This window comes from Vespula vulgaris, chromosome 3 (assembly GCF_905475345.1).
Source record: "Vespula vulgaris chromosome 3, iyVesVulg1.1, whole genome shotgun sequence".
NCBI classification, from domain to species: domain Eukaryota; kingdom Metazoa; phylum Arthropoda; class Insecta; order Hymenoptera; family Vespidae; genus Vespula; species Vespula vulgaris.
The window spans coordinates 9,852,769-9,870,209 of record NC_066588.1 but is presented as its reverse complement, the minus strand read 5'-3'; the positions used below and the strand labels follow the sequence as shown (position 1 = coordinate 9,870,209).

The 17,441-nt window shown below is 30.9% G+C and overlaps 4 protein-coding genes across 11 annotated transcripts; 3 read left to right on the top strand and 1 right to left on the bottom strand.

Annotated features, from left to right (window-relative positions):
* The first annotated feature begins 51 nt into the window (after positions 1–51).
* Positions 52–3,228, top strand: LOC127062373 (eukaryotic translation initiation factor 2 subunit 2). Of its 3 annotated transcripts, XM_050990425.1 has the most exons (7): positions 53–235; positions 794–1,051; positions 1,175–1,332; positions 1,405–1,436; positions 1,575–1,765; positions 1,847–2,131; positions 2,218–3,228. In XM_050990425.1, the coding sequence occupies exons 1-7, from the start codon at positions 218–220 to the stop codon at positions 2,260–2,262; spliced, it is 987 nt and encodes a 328-aa protein (XP_050846382.1). In that variant the 5' UTR covers positions 53–217; the 3' UTR covers positions 2,263–3,228. The 3 variants fall into 3 exon arrangements, with proteins under 3 accessions (XP_050846381.1, XP_050846382.1, XP_050846383.1); XM_050990424.1 differs by having other exon boundaries at positions 52–235; positions 1,175–1,436; XM_050990426.1 differs by lacking the exon at positions 1,405–1,436 and having other exon boundaries at positions 54–235; positions 1,175–1,331.
* A 184-nt stretch (positions 3,229–3,412) lies between these two features.
* LOC127062367 (uncharacterized aarF domain-containing protein kinase 5) lies at positions 3,413–6,218 on the bottom strand. 3 transcript variants are annotated; one of them, XM_050990414.1, is made up of 11 exons: positions 6,116–6,218; positions 5,783–5,983; positions 5,410–5,714; positions 5,206–5,331; positions 4,952–5,110; positions 4,746–4,877; positions 4,489–4,654; positions 4,224–4,394; positions 3,964–4,138; positions 3,724–3,891; positions 3,413–3,661 (listed from the first exon to the last, which is right to left on the bottom strand). In XM_050990414.1, exons 2-11 carry the CDS (start codon positions 5,862–5,864, stop codon positions 3,550–3,552), a joined length of 1,596 nt encoding a protein of 531 aa, XP_050846371.1. In that variant the 5' UTR covers positions 5,865–5,983; positions 6,116–6,218; the 3' UTR covers positions 3,413–3,549. The 3 variants fall into 3 exon arrangements, with proteins under 3 accessions (XP_050846371.1, XP_050846372.1, XP_050846373.1); XM_050990415.1 differs by lacking the exon at positions 6,116–6,218 and having other exon boundaries at positions 3,964–4,123; positions 5,783–5,925; XM_050990416.1 differs by lacking the exons at positions 4,952–5,110; positions 6,116–6,218 and having other exon boundaries at positions 5,783–5,925.
* Positions 6,219–6,223: 5 nt separating this feature from the next.
* Positions 6,224–7,593, top strand: LOC127062374 (uncharacterized protein F13E9.13, mitochondrial). Its single transcript, XM_050990427.1, has 6 exons — positions 6,224–6,365; positions 6,450–6,532; positions 6,601–6,741; positions 6,827–7,026; positions 7,093–7,220; positions 7,297–7,593. The coding sequence occupies exons 1-6, from the start codon at positions 6,224–6,226 to the stop codon at positions 7,494–7,496; spliced, it is 894 nt and encodes a 297-aa protein (XP_050846384.1). The 3' UTR covers positions 7,497–7,593.
* Positions 7,594–9,326: 1,733 nt separating this feature from the next.
* LOC127062380 (tumor protein p53-inducible nuclear protein 2) lies at positions 9,327–17,423 on the top strand. 4 transcript variants are annotated; one of them, XM_050990438.1, is made up of 4 exons: positions 9,327–9,482; positions 13,180–13,377; positions 13,765–14,156; positions 14,482–17,423. In XM_050990438.1, exons 2-4 carry the CDS (start codon positions 13,215–13,217, stop codon positions 14,635–14,637), a joined length of 711 nt encoding a protein of 236 aa, XP_050846395.1. In that variant the 5' UTR covers positions 9,327–9,482; positions 13,180–13,214; the 3' UTR covers positions 14,638–17,423. The 4 variants fall into 4 exon arrangements, with proteins under 4 accessions (XP_050846395.1, XP_050846398.1, XP_050846397.1 ...); XM_050990441.1 differs by lacking the exon at positions 9,327–9,482 and adding an exon at positions 9,716–10,228; XM_050990440.1 differs by lacking the exon at positions 9,327–9,482 and adding an exon at positions 10,674–10,697.
* The last annotated feature ends 18 nt before the right edge of the window (positions 17,424–17,441 follow it).

Sequence of the window (17,441 nt, the reverse complement as noted above, 5' to 3'; positions counted from 1 at the left end):
CGCCATCATATGCGTCAACATGTCGCTGTAATAAAAATCCACCCACAGGTTCAAAAGTCGAATTTCTGATGCAACACTCTGGAAGAAGTCTTGAATACGTTGGGTGAACGAGTGTCGATTGAAGTATTGTGAGATATTCGTAAAATTAGCTATTTAACATCATTAGAACATATTAAAATTTCTGTAAAATCTTCAACGGCTTAATTTCACATATAAAATGACAGAAGAAGATTCGGTATGTCGTGCTACAAGACCATATAGAAACAACATATTTTAATATGAATGAAGAAAGTGAAATCATTGTTCTATTGATACATTTTATATATTTTCGTTAATATTTTCTATAATAAAAAAAAAAAAGTGATCTTTTTAACATTTAAAAGTATTTCATAGAAGTTAATGTCTCAAAAGCAAAAACTCGTGCCCATTGAGAGAAACCCAACCTCAAAAGCATGTGGACACTTCGCCATCATAAAAATTATTGTCACGAACTTATACTCGTGATGTATAATAAATAGAATTCACATTACTTCTAGATAAATGCTCTCATTAAGATCACTGCTTATTTTTGGACTATCGATTTACATAAGAAGTATGCTTGTAATAAAGCATTTAATCAATCTAATTATAATAATGTCCAGATGTTAGTTCAATATTACTCAAATTTTATAAAATACAATCAACTTTTTTCAATTCCATAAAATTAAAATATTGTGCTATGTTTATTCTGTAATTAAATAATTAAATAAAATAACCTAAAAGATATGATTTCGACAATTGTATATTTTTATAGATTTTTGATCCCAGCTTGAAGAAAAAGAAAAAGAAAAAGAGAGGTGTATTTGACATTGATGGTGAATTCAATGAAGCAGGTAGTACTGGTGATGCTAATGAAATGACAGGTGACAAGGAAAATCAAGAACCAGAACCTCTTATGGCTGAAGATGATGAAACTTTGGATTTGGAAAATTTTGGAAAGAAAAAGAAAAAAAAGAAAAAGGCATTTAATTTAAATGACTTAGATGCTGCTTTACCAGATGCAAAAAAAGAAGTAAATGTTATTAAAAAACAATGATATTTTAACTTGATCTCATTTTAACGTCGTAATATATTTTGTATCTTAAAAAAAATGTAGTTAATTATAATAACATTTTATAAATGTATATGTTTGAAGGATGTTATGGAGCCACCAGTGGAAGAAACTGCTGTAGATGATAATTTAGATTTAGATATGGACTTTTCAAAAACAAAAAAGAAGAAGAAGAAGAAGAAGGATCTAGATGAACTAGTGGCAGAAGAAGAGCGTAAAGAAATTGAAGACAAAGAAAATGGTAAATATAATATAATATTGATTCATTTGTTTATGTTTCAGTTGATTTATCTTATTTATTATTTGTTAACATGCTGCACTGAATCTGAGCGAAGTGCAGAGTATGGTAAGGAAAAAAGGGATTCTTTATATGTCAGATTAATGTAATTTAATAAAAATATTTAGTTTTATGAATCTTATAAATATCATTTCAAATGTGTTTTCTCTTTGAAATCTATTTCTAAGAAATATGTTTATTCTTTAGTGGAGGAAACAAGTTTGTGGGTAGGATCAGATAGAGATTATACATACGATGAATTACTTGTAAGAGTGTTTAACATCATGCGAGAAAAGAATCCTGATATGGTAGCTGGTAAGAAGCAAAAATTTGTTATGCGTCCTCCACAGGTTGTACGTATAGGTACAAAGAAAACATCCTTTGCTAATTTCACTGAGGTAATATCTTGTTATAGATATGATATTCTGTAATATTTTAACAAAGACATTTTTCGATATGTTTACAAAATTCTTTTATAGATATGTAAAACATTACATAGACAACCAAAACATTTACTTGATTTCTTGTTGGCTGAATTGGGTACAAGTGGCTCTGTAGATGGAAACAGCCAACTTATTATTAAAGGACGTTTTCAACAAAAACAAATTGAGAATGTGCTTAGGAGATATATCAAGGAATATGTTACCTGTCACACGTGTCGTTCACCAGACACTATTCTTCAAAAAGATACTCGATTATTTTTCTTACAATGTGAAACTTGTGGGTCTAGGTGCTCTGTAGCCAGTATAAAATCTGGATTTCAAGTAAGACTTTTATGTGCATATTTAATAAAACATAAAGAGATTTTGATATCATACTTTATTATAATGTATTGTGTTGTATATTCCAGGCTGTCACAGGAAAACGTGCTGCTATTCGAGCAAAAACTGCCTAAAGAATTTCTCATTTTTTCCACGGATCATAAATTCTTTTTTAAAATCTATCTCAGCTTGCTTATATCGAAAGATCATATTCCTTTAATTTATTACATCAGTACATAAAACAAAACTGAAAGTATTACATGCACCAACAAAATATCTGTCTATTCTGAGTTTGTATTACCATGTTAAAAGTTGAATGTATATACATGGCAATACCTAGAAAACTTTATCTATTCTACTCTGACACATACATTTATTTTTCCTGTTAAAGTCTGCAGATGAGTAATGTGCATTGCACTCTACAAAGTTCATATTAAATCATTAAAAAAAATCAAAATCATCTTTTACTGGAACATGTAGTTCAGCTAGCGCATTACTTATTCATGTCACTAACATTTTAATGCAATATCTTTTAAAGAACAAACTGTTCAGGTATAAAATAGTATATAGTATCAATTGTTAACAATGCAGTTAAACAATTAATAATTTCTTATATTATTTTATTAATACAAAATTTATAATATTAGATTGAATGCCACCAGTGTTTCATATATACAAATACAGAAAAGAATGAAGAATTTATTCTTGTTCCATTGTTTTTAAACAATAATGATCATATAAGTAATGCATAATGAATATGTCAAACTTCTTTCAGACCTTACTGATGAAGTCATTTCCTAGATAATAATTTATTCAAATAATGTATTTACTAGGTAATAAATTTATTTGGAAGGATTTTGTTATATTCTTTATGATCACGAATTAATCATAAAAAGAAAGTATCATTATAATTTGTAATAAAATAAAAATTATAAATACAACTAAGAAAAATATTGTTATAATTAGTTAAATTTGATTCACATCTACCATTATAAGTTTACCACGTGAATTATTATGAGTGGAAAAGTGCATTATTATTTTTTAGTAATAATAAATACAAGTGTATAACAAATAATTATTAAAATAGCTTATATTGAAAATAGTGTTTTTTTAATATTTCATACACAAGTGAATTTCATTAAAGTATTGATTTATATAATGTAATTCTCAAACTGAATCTAATTTTTCAAAACATCTAGTTGTCAGTATAAAGTAATCAACATACTTCTATTTGTAAATTTTTTTTTAATTCAATGATTTAATCAAAATGAATAATTCATAATATACAATATAACAATCATTTTAATATAAAATAATATTTACAGAATTAATATACTGTAGTTATTTTATGATGTACATTTCTACATACACTTAGCATGTAAATAAAAATAAAAATTTTTATTTAATTAAATAACAAAAAATTATTGCGAATATTGAGCTGCTACAAGTTCTACAATTTGTTTAGTATCATATCCCATTAAGCACAAAAAATTTAAATAAGTTTTAAGTAACCATTGAGCGAAACTGTATAACCTGTAAAATATTATGAATAAATTTAAATAGTACTAATAATATCTACTTAAAAATGAACTTACCATAAATATGTCTCAAATTTTGCCTTATACATTGTCCCTTTAATGTATTTACTAAATGATAGATTTGTAACTTTATATTTTCCACGTACAGCAATCTGTGCCATTATCCTATATCGATCTACCATACTTCCATGATCTTGTAAAATAGCACGTATAGTATTTAAATTCCTTAAATAAAAAATGTATATTTTAATTAGTATCTTGATTGTTCATATTGGCGAAATAATGTACAATATTTACCGAATAATCAACATCATAGTTTTAGGCATTGTTCTTAATGTTGCTGTAATTCTATCAAAATGTTCTTGTGCTTGTTTAATCATATGTGCTTTCAATATTTTTCCTTTTTCAGTTGTTAAAAACGAAGATAATGAATATGGTGCTTGAGTTAATATTTCAGCTAAAAGAATGGGATCTAGAAATATACTATATTTACTTAGTATAGGACAATAACCTTTTATAAAAGATTGGCTACAAAATTTTAATAATATTTTTCATACCCTCTACATTTAATTCTTTACCATACACATTCAAAGCATGAGTATTTTTCAAAATCATAGATTCCCAGAAATTACATAAGCTAATTCTTGTCTTCTCTGGTAAATACTCGTATAATCCATGATCCAATAGAACTATCTGCACTTTATTGTCTTGTCCCTTCCTAACAAAAACTATAGATGACACATTATTTTGTTACAGGAATCTATTTAATATTTTAAAAAATCTGTTGATATCTAAAAGTTATAATAAACTGAAAAACATTACTATTGCCAGGATGAGGATCACCATGAACAAATCCTGTATGAAAAATTTGTTCTGCCATTAAAGTAATTAATTTTCTGTCTATATCATATATGTTTAGTCCTTTGTTTTTTAATTCTTTGACATTATTTATTTTAATGCCATCAATCCACTCAGTTGTAAGGATTCTCTAAAATAAAAATATATGTAAAGTAAGATCATTTACAATAAGGACTTAAAAACATTAAAAAATTCTTCATTATTATAATAAAATTATTAACCTTTGTACTAAGATCCCAATAAACTTTAGGTATATGTACGTAATCATGTTGTTTTAAATCTCTTGCACATCTCTCTGAATTTTTTCCTTCTATTTCAAAATCTAATTCTTGTGACAAAGTTTCAAAGAGCTCCTGTAATCAATTTTAAAACGATTAGTAAAAAGAATAAAGGAAACAAAAAATATTCATATACTACATTCACTTACATCTACTACCCAGTGTAAATTAAATTTTGGATGCATAATTGTAATGATTTTTAGCAAATAATTTAATGTTTTCATGTCAGAATAAAATCTGTCTTTGAGATCAATATATTGTACTTTAACAGCTACAGATTTACCATCCATAGTTTCTGCTTTATAAACCTAAATTTATTTATTAATATAATAGTATTAAGCTATAGATTTGATTGAAGCATTCATTTAAAAATAATTGTTTTTATTTGTTTTTATTTATATACCTGGGCTAAACTAGCAGCTGCAATAGGCTGCTCATCAATCTTATGAAATACTTCTTCAGGTCTTTTTCCAAATTCTTGTAGAAATATTTCTTGTAATTCATTTTCACCACGCGTTAAACACTTATCCTTAATAAAAGAAATAATTGCAAATATTTTTGTCAATAAAATATTATAATAACCATTAATAAAACATATCACAGATACCTGTAAAACTTCTAAAGAATTAACATACTCTTTAGGCAGGATATGATTAACAGCTGCCAAGCCTTGTCCAAGTTTTATATATATTCCTCCATTTTGCAAACAACCTTGTACAATACGATGTGCTGCTAGTTGATGAGTTTCAGATTCTGTATATCCCATTAATGGAGCTGCCCAATAATCTATAGATACTGTTAATCCTATTATCAATGATCTTCCAAATCTAGTTATACTTGCAATTTTAGATTGTAATGATTTTCTTTTATTTGGATGGAAAAGTGTATAACTAGTGCCTAGTATCAGCAATCCTACGAATCCTTAATGTTATTCTCAGTTTCATAAACAATTGTTAATTTTAATAAATAATTGTACATACCTGCGCTAGTATATTTAATCATTTTTTGTTTTGATGAATGATTTGCTTGCTTTGTAATATTTAATAATTTATGACGTAACATTTGTTACAATAGTATTTACTTTAATTATTTATGTATAATATAGAGAAGAGACAATATGTATATATAAAGTTTGATTTTTTTCAAGAACGTATCAAAGTTGTCTACACTTTGATTTTACACTTTGAAAAGAGGTTATAAAAATTAATATGATAAGAACTTTGTGACTTTCTTTTTTATAGTACTTTATTTCTACGAATTAATTTATAAAACTATAAATAACGAAGGAGAACAACAATGTATTAATATTATACCTTTCGTTGTATACATATCTACACCGCAGCACCGAGATCACGTGTCATGACAAATAGATAGATACTTACAAGAGTATATGTTGATATACACAATACATTTTTTATAGTATGTTCCGTACTTTATACAGAACATTTTGCGCGCTCGAATCACAGAAGTTAGATCTAGATAGGAATATGTTAAGATTTCGCGAATTATTTCCAAAAAGGGCATGTTCTATTATAGGAATGATACATATTGGTGCATTACCTGGTATAAGATTATTTTTTTTTAATTTGACATTTTTTGTATAAAAATAAAACAGAATGTTAAAAATACAATTAAATTTTTTTCTAGGTACTCCTAAATATAATGGAAATATGAAGGAAATAATAAAAAATGCATTGAAGGAAGCAATGATCTATAAAGATTGTCAAGTGGTAAATTGTTAACAATAACATTGCATCTTTTGTCTTGTGTGATTATTTTTTTATTGTATTATGTTTAGGATGGTATTATTGTAGAAAACATGCATGATGTTCCATATGTTAAATCTAAAGACATATCATCTGAAACTACAGCCATGATGACAAGAATTTGTATTGAAATTAGGAAATTAATGCCTGAAAGCATAGCTTGTGGTACACAGGTATGAATTAGACAAGTATATAATTTTATATAAATTATAATCTTTATTTTATTTTATTTTATTTTTTTTTTTATTGATTATACAGATTTTAGCAGGTTGTAATAAAGAAGCATTAGCTGTTGCAAAGGCTGCTGATTTCAACTTTATTAGAAGCGAAGGTTACATTTTTTCACATATTGCTGACGAAGGTTTTATGGATGGTTGTTCAGGAAATCTTCTTCGTTATAGAAAATATATTGATGCGAATAATATTCTTATTTTTGCAGATATTAAAAAAAAACATAGGTAAAAATTAAGTATATACTGTTTAGTTTTTTTGTTGTTATGTCTTATATTTTTTCAACCATGCAGTTCACATGCAATAACATCAGATATCAACGTATTAGAAGCAGTCAAAGCTGCAGAATTCTTTCTAGTGGATGGAGTTATATTAACAGGCTCTAGAACTGGGGATCCTGCAGATGTACAAGAACTGAATGGTACTGTTGTAATTTTTTAAATTAAAATTTGATTATATGTATTATTTATATATAAGATAAAATTAATAATGTACAGAAGTTAAAAAAGTGGCAAGAGGACCTGTTCTTGTTGGATCTGGAGTTTCTATTGATAACATAGATCGTTATATATCTTCAGACGCTGTAATAATTGGGACAAATTTTAAGATAAATGGAAACTGGGAAAATGCAGTTGCTAAAGAAAAAGTTGATGACTTTATGAGAAAATTAGAAAAGATACAGAAACAAAAGTATTAACACAAATTGTTAATCACTGTCTTTAATTTATATTAATTAATTCGTACTTTATATTTTCATACAAATAATATTAATATAAAAATATAAAATCATAAAATATTTTCTTATGTTTCCTAAATCCTACAAACAAAGTAAAATTGATAAATACATTACAGCTTTTCACAATTTCAATCGAACAGTACTATGAGATTAAAAATCATTTGTAGATATATTTGTAATTTAATTCTTAAAAAATGCATTATTGCACACAAGGAATAAAAGGATCGTAACATTAACAACGAAGTGTTTACAACGTTGATGGCGAAGTGACGGAATCCCCCTGAAATAACTATCGACGTGACAAACAGCGCAGTCTCGTTAACTATTATTCTTTCCTGTTAATCAGTGGTATTCTTTCGACAGATTCTATGAACGTTGTACGTTTTTTATCTTTTTTTTTTATAATTATTCTAGATGGCTTTTAATATATATACATGTACATATATATACATATATATTTCAATATGACTAAATATAAATTATCTGTTAAGCATAACTAAACTAATTCGATTAAAATATCGTCCTTTGGTTTGTTATTCGTAGTAATATTCGACGATTATCGAATTATATTGATTAAAAAAAAGAAAAAAAAAAGAAAGAAAGAAAAAGAAAAAAGAAAAAATAAGCAATCATCATTTAATTTCTTCATCAAATTGTTTATTATTTTCGATCAATATAAATTTCTAAAGTTTTGAGAACCACTGTCGAACGATGGTATCACACACAGTGGCGTCACATACGTCACATCTATACGTTGCAGCCACTCAAGCTGCAAAGACCTAATCAAAGGATTCTTTATGTTTAATTATTTGTTAATGAACATAATTAATCGCATAATTGTCGACTGCGATCCTCGTAATCCTTACAACGTGTGACGTTATATCATTATATTTTTGTCATATGAAATGAGGGAAAAATTGAAAAGATAAATAATTCTTCTTCAGGGAACTGCATTTGTTCCTGTCGTTAAGAAGCGTCCAGCAGCTGTTCGCCCAGCTGAGCGTTCTCCCACCTACTCAGTTATACTCAGTATCGTGATATAAAAACTGAAGTCCCCTTTCATATTTTCAAAAATCATTAGCTCGAATATTTACTATACATGCGCGTACGAACAGTAAGCGAAAGGACTTTCCAAGAAAGAAATATATCGATGCCAAGTCGAAATCATTTTTGCAAGGAATATTGCACAAAAGTTCTATTTTTGTGATATACGTCTTTGCTACTACGTGAGAGGACAAAGACGTCTTATAATTCTTACGATACTCGGATTTGCCTTTTGCTGATATTATGACGACCTTTTGACGTTCTAAATTGAGCGAACGGTAACAATTTACGGGTGTACAAAGGTCATCATTAATGATTAGAAGCAAAGAAAGAACAAGGCTTTTTTTTTATAAAAAAGGACTTAGGAAAACATTTACGATCAGATTTTTACTAATAAACGAATGAATGGAATTCTTTGATGGCGTGCGATCGATCAGAATTAATCGTCTACGAAGATGTCATTTTTTATGGTATCGATAATTATACGATAAAATTATAATAAGCGCACGTATATATGTTTATATTTTGTAAAATAATAACTAAACATTGATACTATATGTTTTTCGTACGTGTTGAACATTAAAATATATAAGAGAAATAAATAATCAGAATGGAAAGGTGAAAAAGTGAAGAGTATTGACATCTAGGATGATGACCTATCATTACCTTCATGATACGTCCCTGTCAGTGCTTTGAAATGATCCTCCCTCACCGGCCGCGCCATGCCGCTCCTTCTACTATCGCCCTACTCGTCGACCGTCCTTCTCCCACCCCCTTTCCTGAGTCTCTACCAATCAACGCTTCCCTTACCCAGCCAACCATCCAGCCAGCCAGTCGAAATCAGCTGACGACTGTTACTGCGGGCAGTTGCTACCACGGCTCCTCAAACGCAACATTGTTCAGGCGAGTGATTCTGTTTTCTTCTCTATTGCTTTTTGTTTTCTTCCTTCATCTTCTCTTTCTCTTTCGTGTTACTTTCTTTACGTGTTACTGATATTTTATGTCTTTTTCTCTGTCTTGCTCTCTCTCGCTCTCGCTCTCTGCCTCTCTCTCTCTCTCTCTCCCTCTCCCTCCCTCCCTCCCTCCCTCCCTCCCTCTCCCTCCCCCTCTCTCCACTTTCTTACGTAAGATCATTACTTATATATAAGCGATACTTCAGTCAATTATTGCGGAAGAAAATGAGCTGTCAAACGTAATAAACAAAATTCATTTTTGTTCGTCTACGTCTATATATCTAATAGCATAGGAAAAAGAAGAAGAGAAGGGGAGGGGTAAATTAGAGACAGAGATAGAAAAGGGGATGGACAAGTAAAGGAAAATCTAAGTAATTGTGTGAAACGAAAAGAAATATATAACAAGGGAACAAACTCGAGATTCTAGCTTTCAACGTTTATCACGAGCTACGTGATGTCATGAGAATACGCGCGCGCGCGCGCACATTCGAAGTAAAGAGAGAAGAAAGGAAAGAGAGACGTTTATAAACGAGTATGAGTGCACCATTTATGTGTACACACGTATCGCATCCACGCGTATATATATGAGAAAGCCGGGATCATCATAGTTTTACATCTTTCCAAGAGATTCTATTGCGTCGAGGAAAACTACTCGACGTTGTACGAAGGTTTATAAGGAGTAAATTCGAGATCAAGGTCATTTTCAACTACGATTCATCCGTATAGATCATACCAAAGTTCGTCTTTGTGATCAGAAAAAAGACACTCTCGTAACTATAGAAACCTTCCGAAAAATTAAAAATCCGAATTTCGCGGCTATTCTCAAGGTCATTTGTGTAAGCTCAATCGATATGACATTGAATCGATTAGAGAAGTGTATAAATATCGATTGTTTTATTATTACCGTAAATGTAGAAAAATGTTGAAGATCTTTCAAGTATATCTTATTGTTTACGATTGTTAAGTGTTCCTCGTTTTTGTTAAGATCTTTTTTGCTAAGATAGAATTTATTTATCATAAAAGAGTGTTAGAAAAGAACTGATAGAGAGTAGTTCTAAGAAGGACTACTCCGCCGTTGTGTCGAGAAGGGGCGACCATTTGAAGCAGTCTTTGTTTGTACGTATATTTCGTCGGTTACAGCGCGTAGCAACCAAGTACAGAACAGGTAAGAGGGTGTCATTGGTGGGGGATACGTTTTTCCGATCGGTCCTTTAACGGTGAATCTATACATCTCATTATAATCCTAATTTAATTCTTTATTTCTTTCCTTGGAAAAACGATGTTCCGTGATTAATCCATTAGAGAGAAAACTTATTAGACTTTAACCTCAATAGTTTCTCAATCGAAAATTCAATTACGTCTAGTTTATTGTAAGGCGATGAAACATAGGTTTCGATTGAAAATTGTAAAATGATATAAAACGTTCGTTTGCGTCGCAAAAAAGAATGATCGCGCGTTCGATGGAAGATAAATACGTTTTTCTCTTTCTCTTTGTTTTTTCTCTCTTTGTTTTTTCTTCTATCCTATATAAAATATCGTTCGTTAGATTACAAAGTTATCGTTGTGACAACGCGTTACACAGCCGTTGTTCATAACTATTCTTTTATTGTCATATCACAGATACGCTATTAATCAACAATAAACTTTTATTAAAAGTTCTATGTTCGATGAGATATAAGAAATTTATTAAATAAAATACATTAAATTGCTTACATTTATTTTATTTTATATCGAATGAAATTAACTTGCAACTTTGAAGAGATGCGTATGCAATTGATCTATAATAATTATAAAACGATAGGTCCTAATATTGAAGTACCAATGGTATACAAGAATTTTATTTCACAATTTGTCAGAAACAGAATAGAAATAAGGGTTAGGTTATAAGTTGTTTTAGTTGGACATTTATATAGTTGACTGTGGACCTCGCAGTGTCGTTATCGTCATTAGTGCAAGGGCAATGGCAAGGTAGATACGTGAAAGGCATAGCACGACCCTCGGGAAACATGTTCCTTTGCGACAACGAAGAAGCAGGCCGTTGACACCCTCTTGTGTATTTTTATTTTTCTCTGACGAAGTTGAAATCATTCTTGCCAACACGCCACACAACCCATTGTGCAATATCGTCGATTCGCGAACAGTACATGAGCTAATGCTTCTATTTTTGTAGCGATATTTCAACGCTAGCCAGGAACGATTGTTCTTTTTCGAAAATGTTCTTGCGCTTTATATTCTATCTCCTGACTTTGTTTTTTCTTTTGCCCTTTTTCTTTCTTTTTCTCTCTTTTTCTTTTTATTTATTTCTTTTTTCATCGTAAAATAAATCAATTAAATAAATTCAAAATAAGTTTTGAATTTTGCTCGAATAAAATAAATAATGTGCCACGTACTTTTATTTATTCGCTTATTCATTCGATCTCGTATCGGAATAATTTGTTTCTTTATTTATCGATGTAAACTATAAGGAAGCGAGAGATCGCATTTTGTGCTAGATAAAAAAAAAACGTGGTTGGCGCGAATGATTTTGAAGGTCATCGAAAATAATCGAGATACGGAATTTTCTGTTCGTATTTGCGGATACGATTTGATGACATAATTTTAGCTTTTTTTCTTTCTGCGTACATGTAACGAAATCTCTCTTCGGAGAAATTGTAGATATCAATTTTTAGAATACAACTTTTCATTCGAATGATATAACAAAGACTGGCAGAATTAATATGCGAATCTATTAAACCAATAATGCGGATTTATCAAATATAATTGTATAAATTTATTTCACATACGACGCATACGACGAATAAATAGAAATAAATTCTATCGAAAAACGCGAAGCGAATACGAACGATGAGCTTGTGTGTTGATTTTTATTACCAACTTTCGACCCAATCTTCAGTGGTAGATGTGAAAAGCGGAACGCAAATTGCATCATCGATAGAGATCCGACGTTTCTTATCGAGCTAAAATGAAGATCGTGTTAGTTCGAAGCGCGAAGCTGACGTGGATAGTACTTGTATATCTTTTGCGACGTGCTACAATTTCTTTTAACTTGTAATACCTTATGAAATGTAAACAGTGTATCCTTTGTCGATCGAATATAAAAACGCGTGCGTTTTTAATTTTTGTTATAAATACGTGATCTGTGACACTAGCAAAATTTCACGAAAGTATATGTACGATATATACGTGTATGTATGTATAGGTAGATACTAACTGATACGCGTACGTATTTACTCAATTAAGCAGATATTCTTTGAATTTTTAATTATTAGAGTACCTGTCAGCCTTCTTTTAAGATTATACTTTTTATATACATGGCGTAACTTCACAATAACTGTACGATAGTTTGACCATGAACGCGTATATGGCAATTCGCCTTTCTCATTAGTGTTAGTAATTACGCATTTCGTGTAATACATGTCTATACTCGTGCGATAAACTAGTTAAGTCGACCTATTTATCGAAGGATTATTAGTCGATTTAAAGAATCAAAAGATAGTAGGTATCGATGATATTTTGTAGTTTTAACGAATCAAGAAATAACGTCGATTTTCACTGTCACAACTATTTTCTTACTATAAATTCTAATAGCATCTATAATATTCGGATATGTGATAAATCATTCCTAATTTTATCTTTAATTCTTACAGATATTAAAGGGAAAGAAAGAAAAATAATAGACAGCATGCTAAGTAGCTTGGCGAACTATTTACTAGGAGGTAACATCTCCACAACACAAAATTCGCGCAATGCTTCCAATAGTGAAAGTCTGGAGAATTTCCCTGTAGTAGCTAGACTCAGTCAGGTGGAGGTCGAGGGCGACGATTGGATCCTCATCGACCGCACTAGTAGGTTTTATCGAACTTCTTTATATCTCGTAGATATACGAAGAAAGAAAGAAAAAGAAATGTAATATTTCGACTGAAGTTTAAGCGAATCAGACAAAAATCACTAACGAAAGTATCTTATCTTCGCGATTACATCCTCTCGCGTATGAATTATTCCATTGATCGCAATTCGAAGGTAACGTAGATAGGGTTGAATGACTTTTATTCGAAGAATTGATAAGGAATAACGAGAAGATGACTAATGTCCGGTCATTTGGAAAGTACTGAACAGATTTAAATTTAACAAGAAAATAAAGTGTTTATAGAATGTACATTAAAAATATGAGGTAATAATCATAATCATGATCATAATCAACGAAAGAAGTTTTAATTTTTTGATGCGTTTAGTTGAGGGCGCAACGGCGCTGGAGGAGTCGTGGTATGTAACACCTCCCGCATGTTTTACACGGGCAGGACCCGTAAACGTAGAAACCTCACCGCTCGAGGATTTGCTGATCGAGCACCCAAGTATGTCTGTCTATCGAGCGACGACAGCGTCTCCGGTCGCTCCTGATACTCCACCGCCTACGCCAGACGCTACGGAGGAACGAGACTTCGAAGAGGATGTTACTCCGCCTGCTCGTACTTCAGATCTATCCACCGTTTCCATAGAACATGGTCTCAGAAGGAGCGAGGATAACGATACATTATCCAGACCGGCCATCCATGACGGTAGACCTGCCAATAACCGGACTAATAGTGACAAAGTCCGAGTCATTCAGCTTCGTTCCGCTCAAAAGGTACCTATTTACTATCACTTTCGATTGTTTATGTTAACAGGAACGATTTTCGATCTAGTCGATCCTAAAGTCCGTCATGTTCATCGATTACAAACTGTTAATCGTAACGGCTATCATCTTTTCTTTTCTTTCTTTTTTTCTCTGAATTATGATTTCTATTACCGTAACTTGGTACGTACGAAAAACTAATATAGCTTTGCTTATAATCTCCTCCGTTTAATTGTTGGAAGTGGTTTTGAAATGGGGGCAACCGTTATGTTGACCTATTCGTTATTGTTTTTTTTTTTTTACGAGTACTAATCTTTGATTACTATTGCACATATAGGTTCTTGAGAAAAGATCTACTCAAGCACTGAAGAGAGGTCGATTGGAGAGGAGTAACAAACTGAGGGAAGTGTTCAGTGTAAAGGGCAAGCGGCCACGTCGCCAAGACCGTTTACGTCTTCAAAATAGTGGCGCAAATAATAATCGAAAATGCTAGTCATTCGATCTCAGGCCAAGGTGTACTTAAATTTTTCCTTCTTAAGAAAAAAGAAAAAAGAAAGAAAGAAAAAAAAGACAAAACGGAGAAAAAATAATTCGATTTAAACACTGTTTGATTTTAATTTTTGTTATGGTTAATTAATTAATTATTCAAGACGAATATGAAAGTGGGATTGTTCCCTTTTCGTGCGAACACGTCGTGGAAATGTATGGACGTATGAGATATTTTGAAAATGATGTAGGTGTGTGACTATGATAATTTAAGAATTTCTCGAGTCGCTTTTATTCACGATGAACTTGTTAGATAGTGTCGTCATGCTTTTATCCAGTTTTTAAATCCATTCTTTTATCATAAGTAATAGATAATTTTCGATTAGAGCAAATATATGTAATAGTATGATTTTTTTGCTTTGCAATTGTTGTAAATACAAGTGAATGGATCCTAAGGAACAGAGCTCCTTACTTATTCGAAAAACGCGTAGCAAACTCTGAAAAAAGTTCTAGTGACGCGTTTCAAGTCCTGATACTCTGATACTCCTGTCTACAGTTAGCCTATAAATTGCGTGCTCGAACAGACAGGGGTTTGTAACTTCGTTGAAAGACAAAACATTTGTGCTTTGAAAATGCAACACTTTCTTTATCGAGTGTCGGAGCGCCTCTTATGTGATGACATTAAAAGAAAAAAGAAAAAAAAAATCAAAAAAGAACAAAGTTTTACTACATATGGAGGATATCGCATGTTAAAGAAGCGATATTGCGACACTTTTTTACTATAAATCGTATCGTTTTATCGTTCTGAAGTATGTTTAGTGGGGTATAAAGCAACTTTCTCTCGTCCCCCCCCCCCCTTATTGTGTAAAAGACGCAACAAAGGTGTTCTATTTTAACATATAAAACGATACAATTTGAAGTATCGTTACACAAAGACGGCAGTTCGTAACCTCGATAGTTAAAAAAAGAAAAAAGAAAAACATTCTCAAATCACAAGTACTTTGGGCGTATTCACCGTGTGAATCTTATACAGCTTGAGTCTTACTCGAGAACATTGTGATCGATGCACGAAACGATACCACAAACAAAAAAAAAAAAAAACAGATCAAAAAAAAATATTTCCACGCTTCTACTTGTGGATTATAACCGAGTCCCTGTTATTCAGCGGGGTATAGAAACTGTTATGAGCGGGTCTTCCGTGGAAAAAAAAGATGTATTAAAAACGTTATATAGAAAATAATTTTTTTTTCGTCACCGTGAAACGGTACTGGTTATTAATGACCATAAGAAAGATACGATAAACGATAAAGTATCTGGAAACAATCTTTTAGTGTTAAAAAAGTGAGCGAATGATCGACTATGTTCAGGTAAATTAAATTAGGTTTTCATTGATGGACGTTATGCACATAAAAATAACGACAAAGTGATCGGAGTAACAAGAAAATATGTATTCTATATTCACTCATACTCTTGCTACTCCATGTATGTAAAATGCGTTCATTACACGTTGCACATATGTTAGGTTTGAATAATACACGTAAAAAAGAATATATATGTGTGTATGGATATATATATATATACATATATGTATGTATATATGTATGTATGTATGTATGTATATGTATATGTATATTGTTTTATATCCTTGATCCGAACATTATGTATATATACACATGTATACGTGCGTACTTGTATATAGAGATAGAGAGATTTTCTTTTGAGCATAAATTTTAAGCAATAAGTAGTAACGTACAGTAATTAGATACATAAATTGTGTAACATCCATTAATGAAGATCTGGCCGATACTTAAAGAAATAAGTATCAATATAGAATATTACGTGAGAGTGCGAAGACAGGTGCACGCATATACACGCAAACACAGCTTTACGTAGAGTAAAGATGTGAATTTTTAGTATAATTATTAATAAAGCAAATTCTACCCGAGGGAAGAACAACGGCTCATATTTTCGTTGTTCTCCTTGGTGGACATTTCGAATGACATCAAGCATATTATATATGTTTGACAACGACGCATCATTAGAATGAAAACAAATATATAATCTTATATATCACAGCGAAATGATTACAAAAGTAAGAAGCCCGATAGATGCGCGTTATAGCGCATACAATTTTGCGGTTAATAAGCGCATTCGCTAGTAATATGCATCGATGCGATATATCTCGACAAACTGATATACAAACACAATAGGTGGTGTAGTATGGTATATTAAATGAATTTGTTCAATTCTTTTTGTGAATTGTGCACGTAAAGAAAGCAAGTCAAAACTGACAATTTCAAGTTAAAATGATATGAACTTTCGGAAACTTGCGGTTTCCTTCGAAGAATGTTTTGTGTTAAATGTGTGATATGATGATTTTTGAGAGAATATAAATGATTACGTTCCACGATGGTGTCGCCGATTTGCACAAATTAACAGAAGAAAACATAGATACAACAGATTAAAAAGATAGAAAAAAGAAAATCGCGTTCCTGAGCCGTTATTTAGCGATGATGTATACGCGTACTATGTATGTATCTCCTAACGAACGGCGGTGATCATTTTAAAAACAATTAACAATTAAAAAATTTAATTATCGATCGAACGTTTCGAAGGAACTTAACGAAATTCGAGTCAAGTGTTCTAAATAATTTGAAATGATCTTGTACGCCAATTCCTTCGATTCTATAATATGACTTGCGCTATAGTGATTAATCGATTAATTATATTATCTAATTGTACGTTCGTGCACCTTGACCCTAAATAATATAATAAAATATTTTATGTCATTAACGTCGTCTCTTTTTCATC

Bases quoted from the DNA above. Each gene is read 5' to 3' on its own strand.
- LOC127062373 (XM_050990424.1), top strand. The intron at 1,052-1,174 runs GTAAATGTTATT...ATATGTTTGAAG, and splicing joins TACCAGATGCAAAAAAAGAA to GATGTTATGGAGCCACCAGT. The intron at 1,437-1,574 runs GTAAGGAAAAAA...TTTATTCTTTAG, and splicing joins TGAGCGAAGTGCAGAGTATG to TGGAGGAAACAAGTTTGTGG.
- LOC127062367 (XM_050990414.1), bottom strand. From the start codon at position 5,864: ATGTTACGTCATAAATTATTAAATATTACAAAGCAAGCAAATCATTCA. The intron at 4,139-4,223 runs GTATGAAAAATA...GTATATTTCTAG, and splicing joins TAAAGAATTAAATGTAGAGG to ATCCCATTCTTTTAGCTGAA. The intron at 3,662-3,723 runs GTAAGTTCATTT...AATATTTTACAG, and splicing joins AAATTTGAGACATATTTATG to GTTATACAGTTTCGCTCAAT.
- LOC127062374 (XM_050990427.1), top strand. From the start codon at position 6,224: ATGTTCCGTACTTTATACAGAACATTTTGCGCGCTCGAATCACAGAAG. The intron at 6,366-6,449 runs GTATAAGATTAT...ATTTTTTTCTAG, and splicing joins ACATATTGGTGCATTACCTG to GTACTCCTAAATATAATGGA. The intron at 6,533-6,600 runs GTAAATTGTTAA...TATTATGTTTAG, and splicing joins TCTATAAAGATTGTCAAGTG to GATGGTATTATTGTAGAAAA.
- LOC127062380 (XM_050990438.1), top strand. From the start codon at position 13,215: ATGCTAAGTAGCTTGGCGAACTATTTACTAGGAGGTAACATCTCCACA. The intron at 13,378-13,764 runs GTAGGTTTTATC...TGATGCGTTTAG, and splicing joins GATCCTCATCGACCGCACTA to TTGAGGGCGCAACGGCGCTG. The intron at 14,157-14,481 runs GTACCTATTTAC...TTGCACATATAG, and splicing joins AGCTTCGTTCCGCTCAAAAG to GTTCTTGAGAAAAGATCTAC.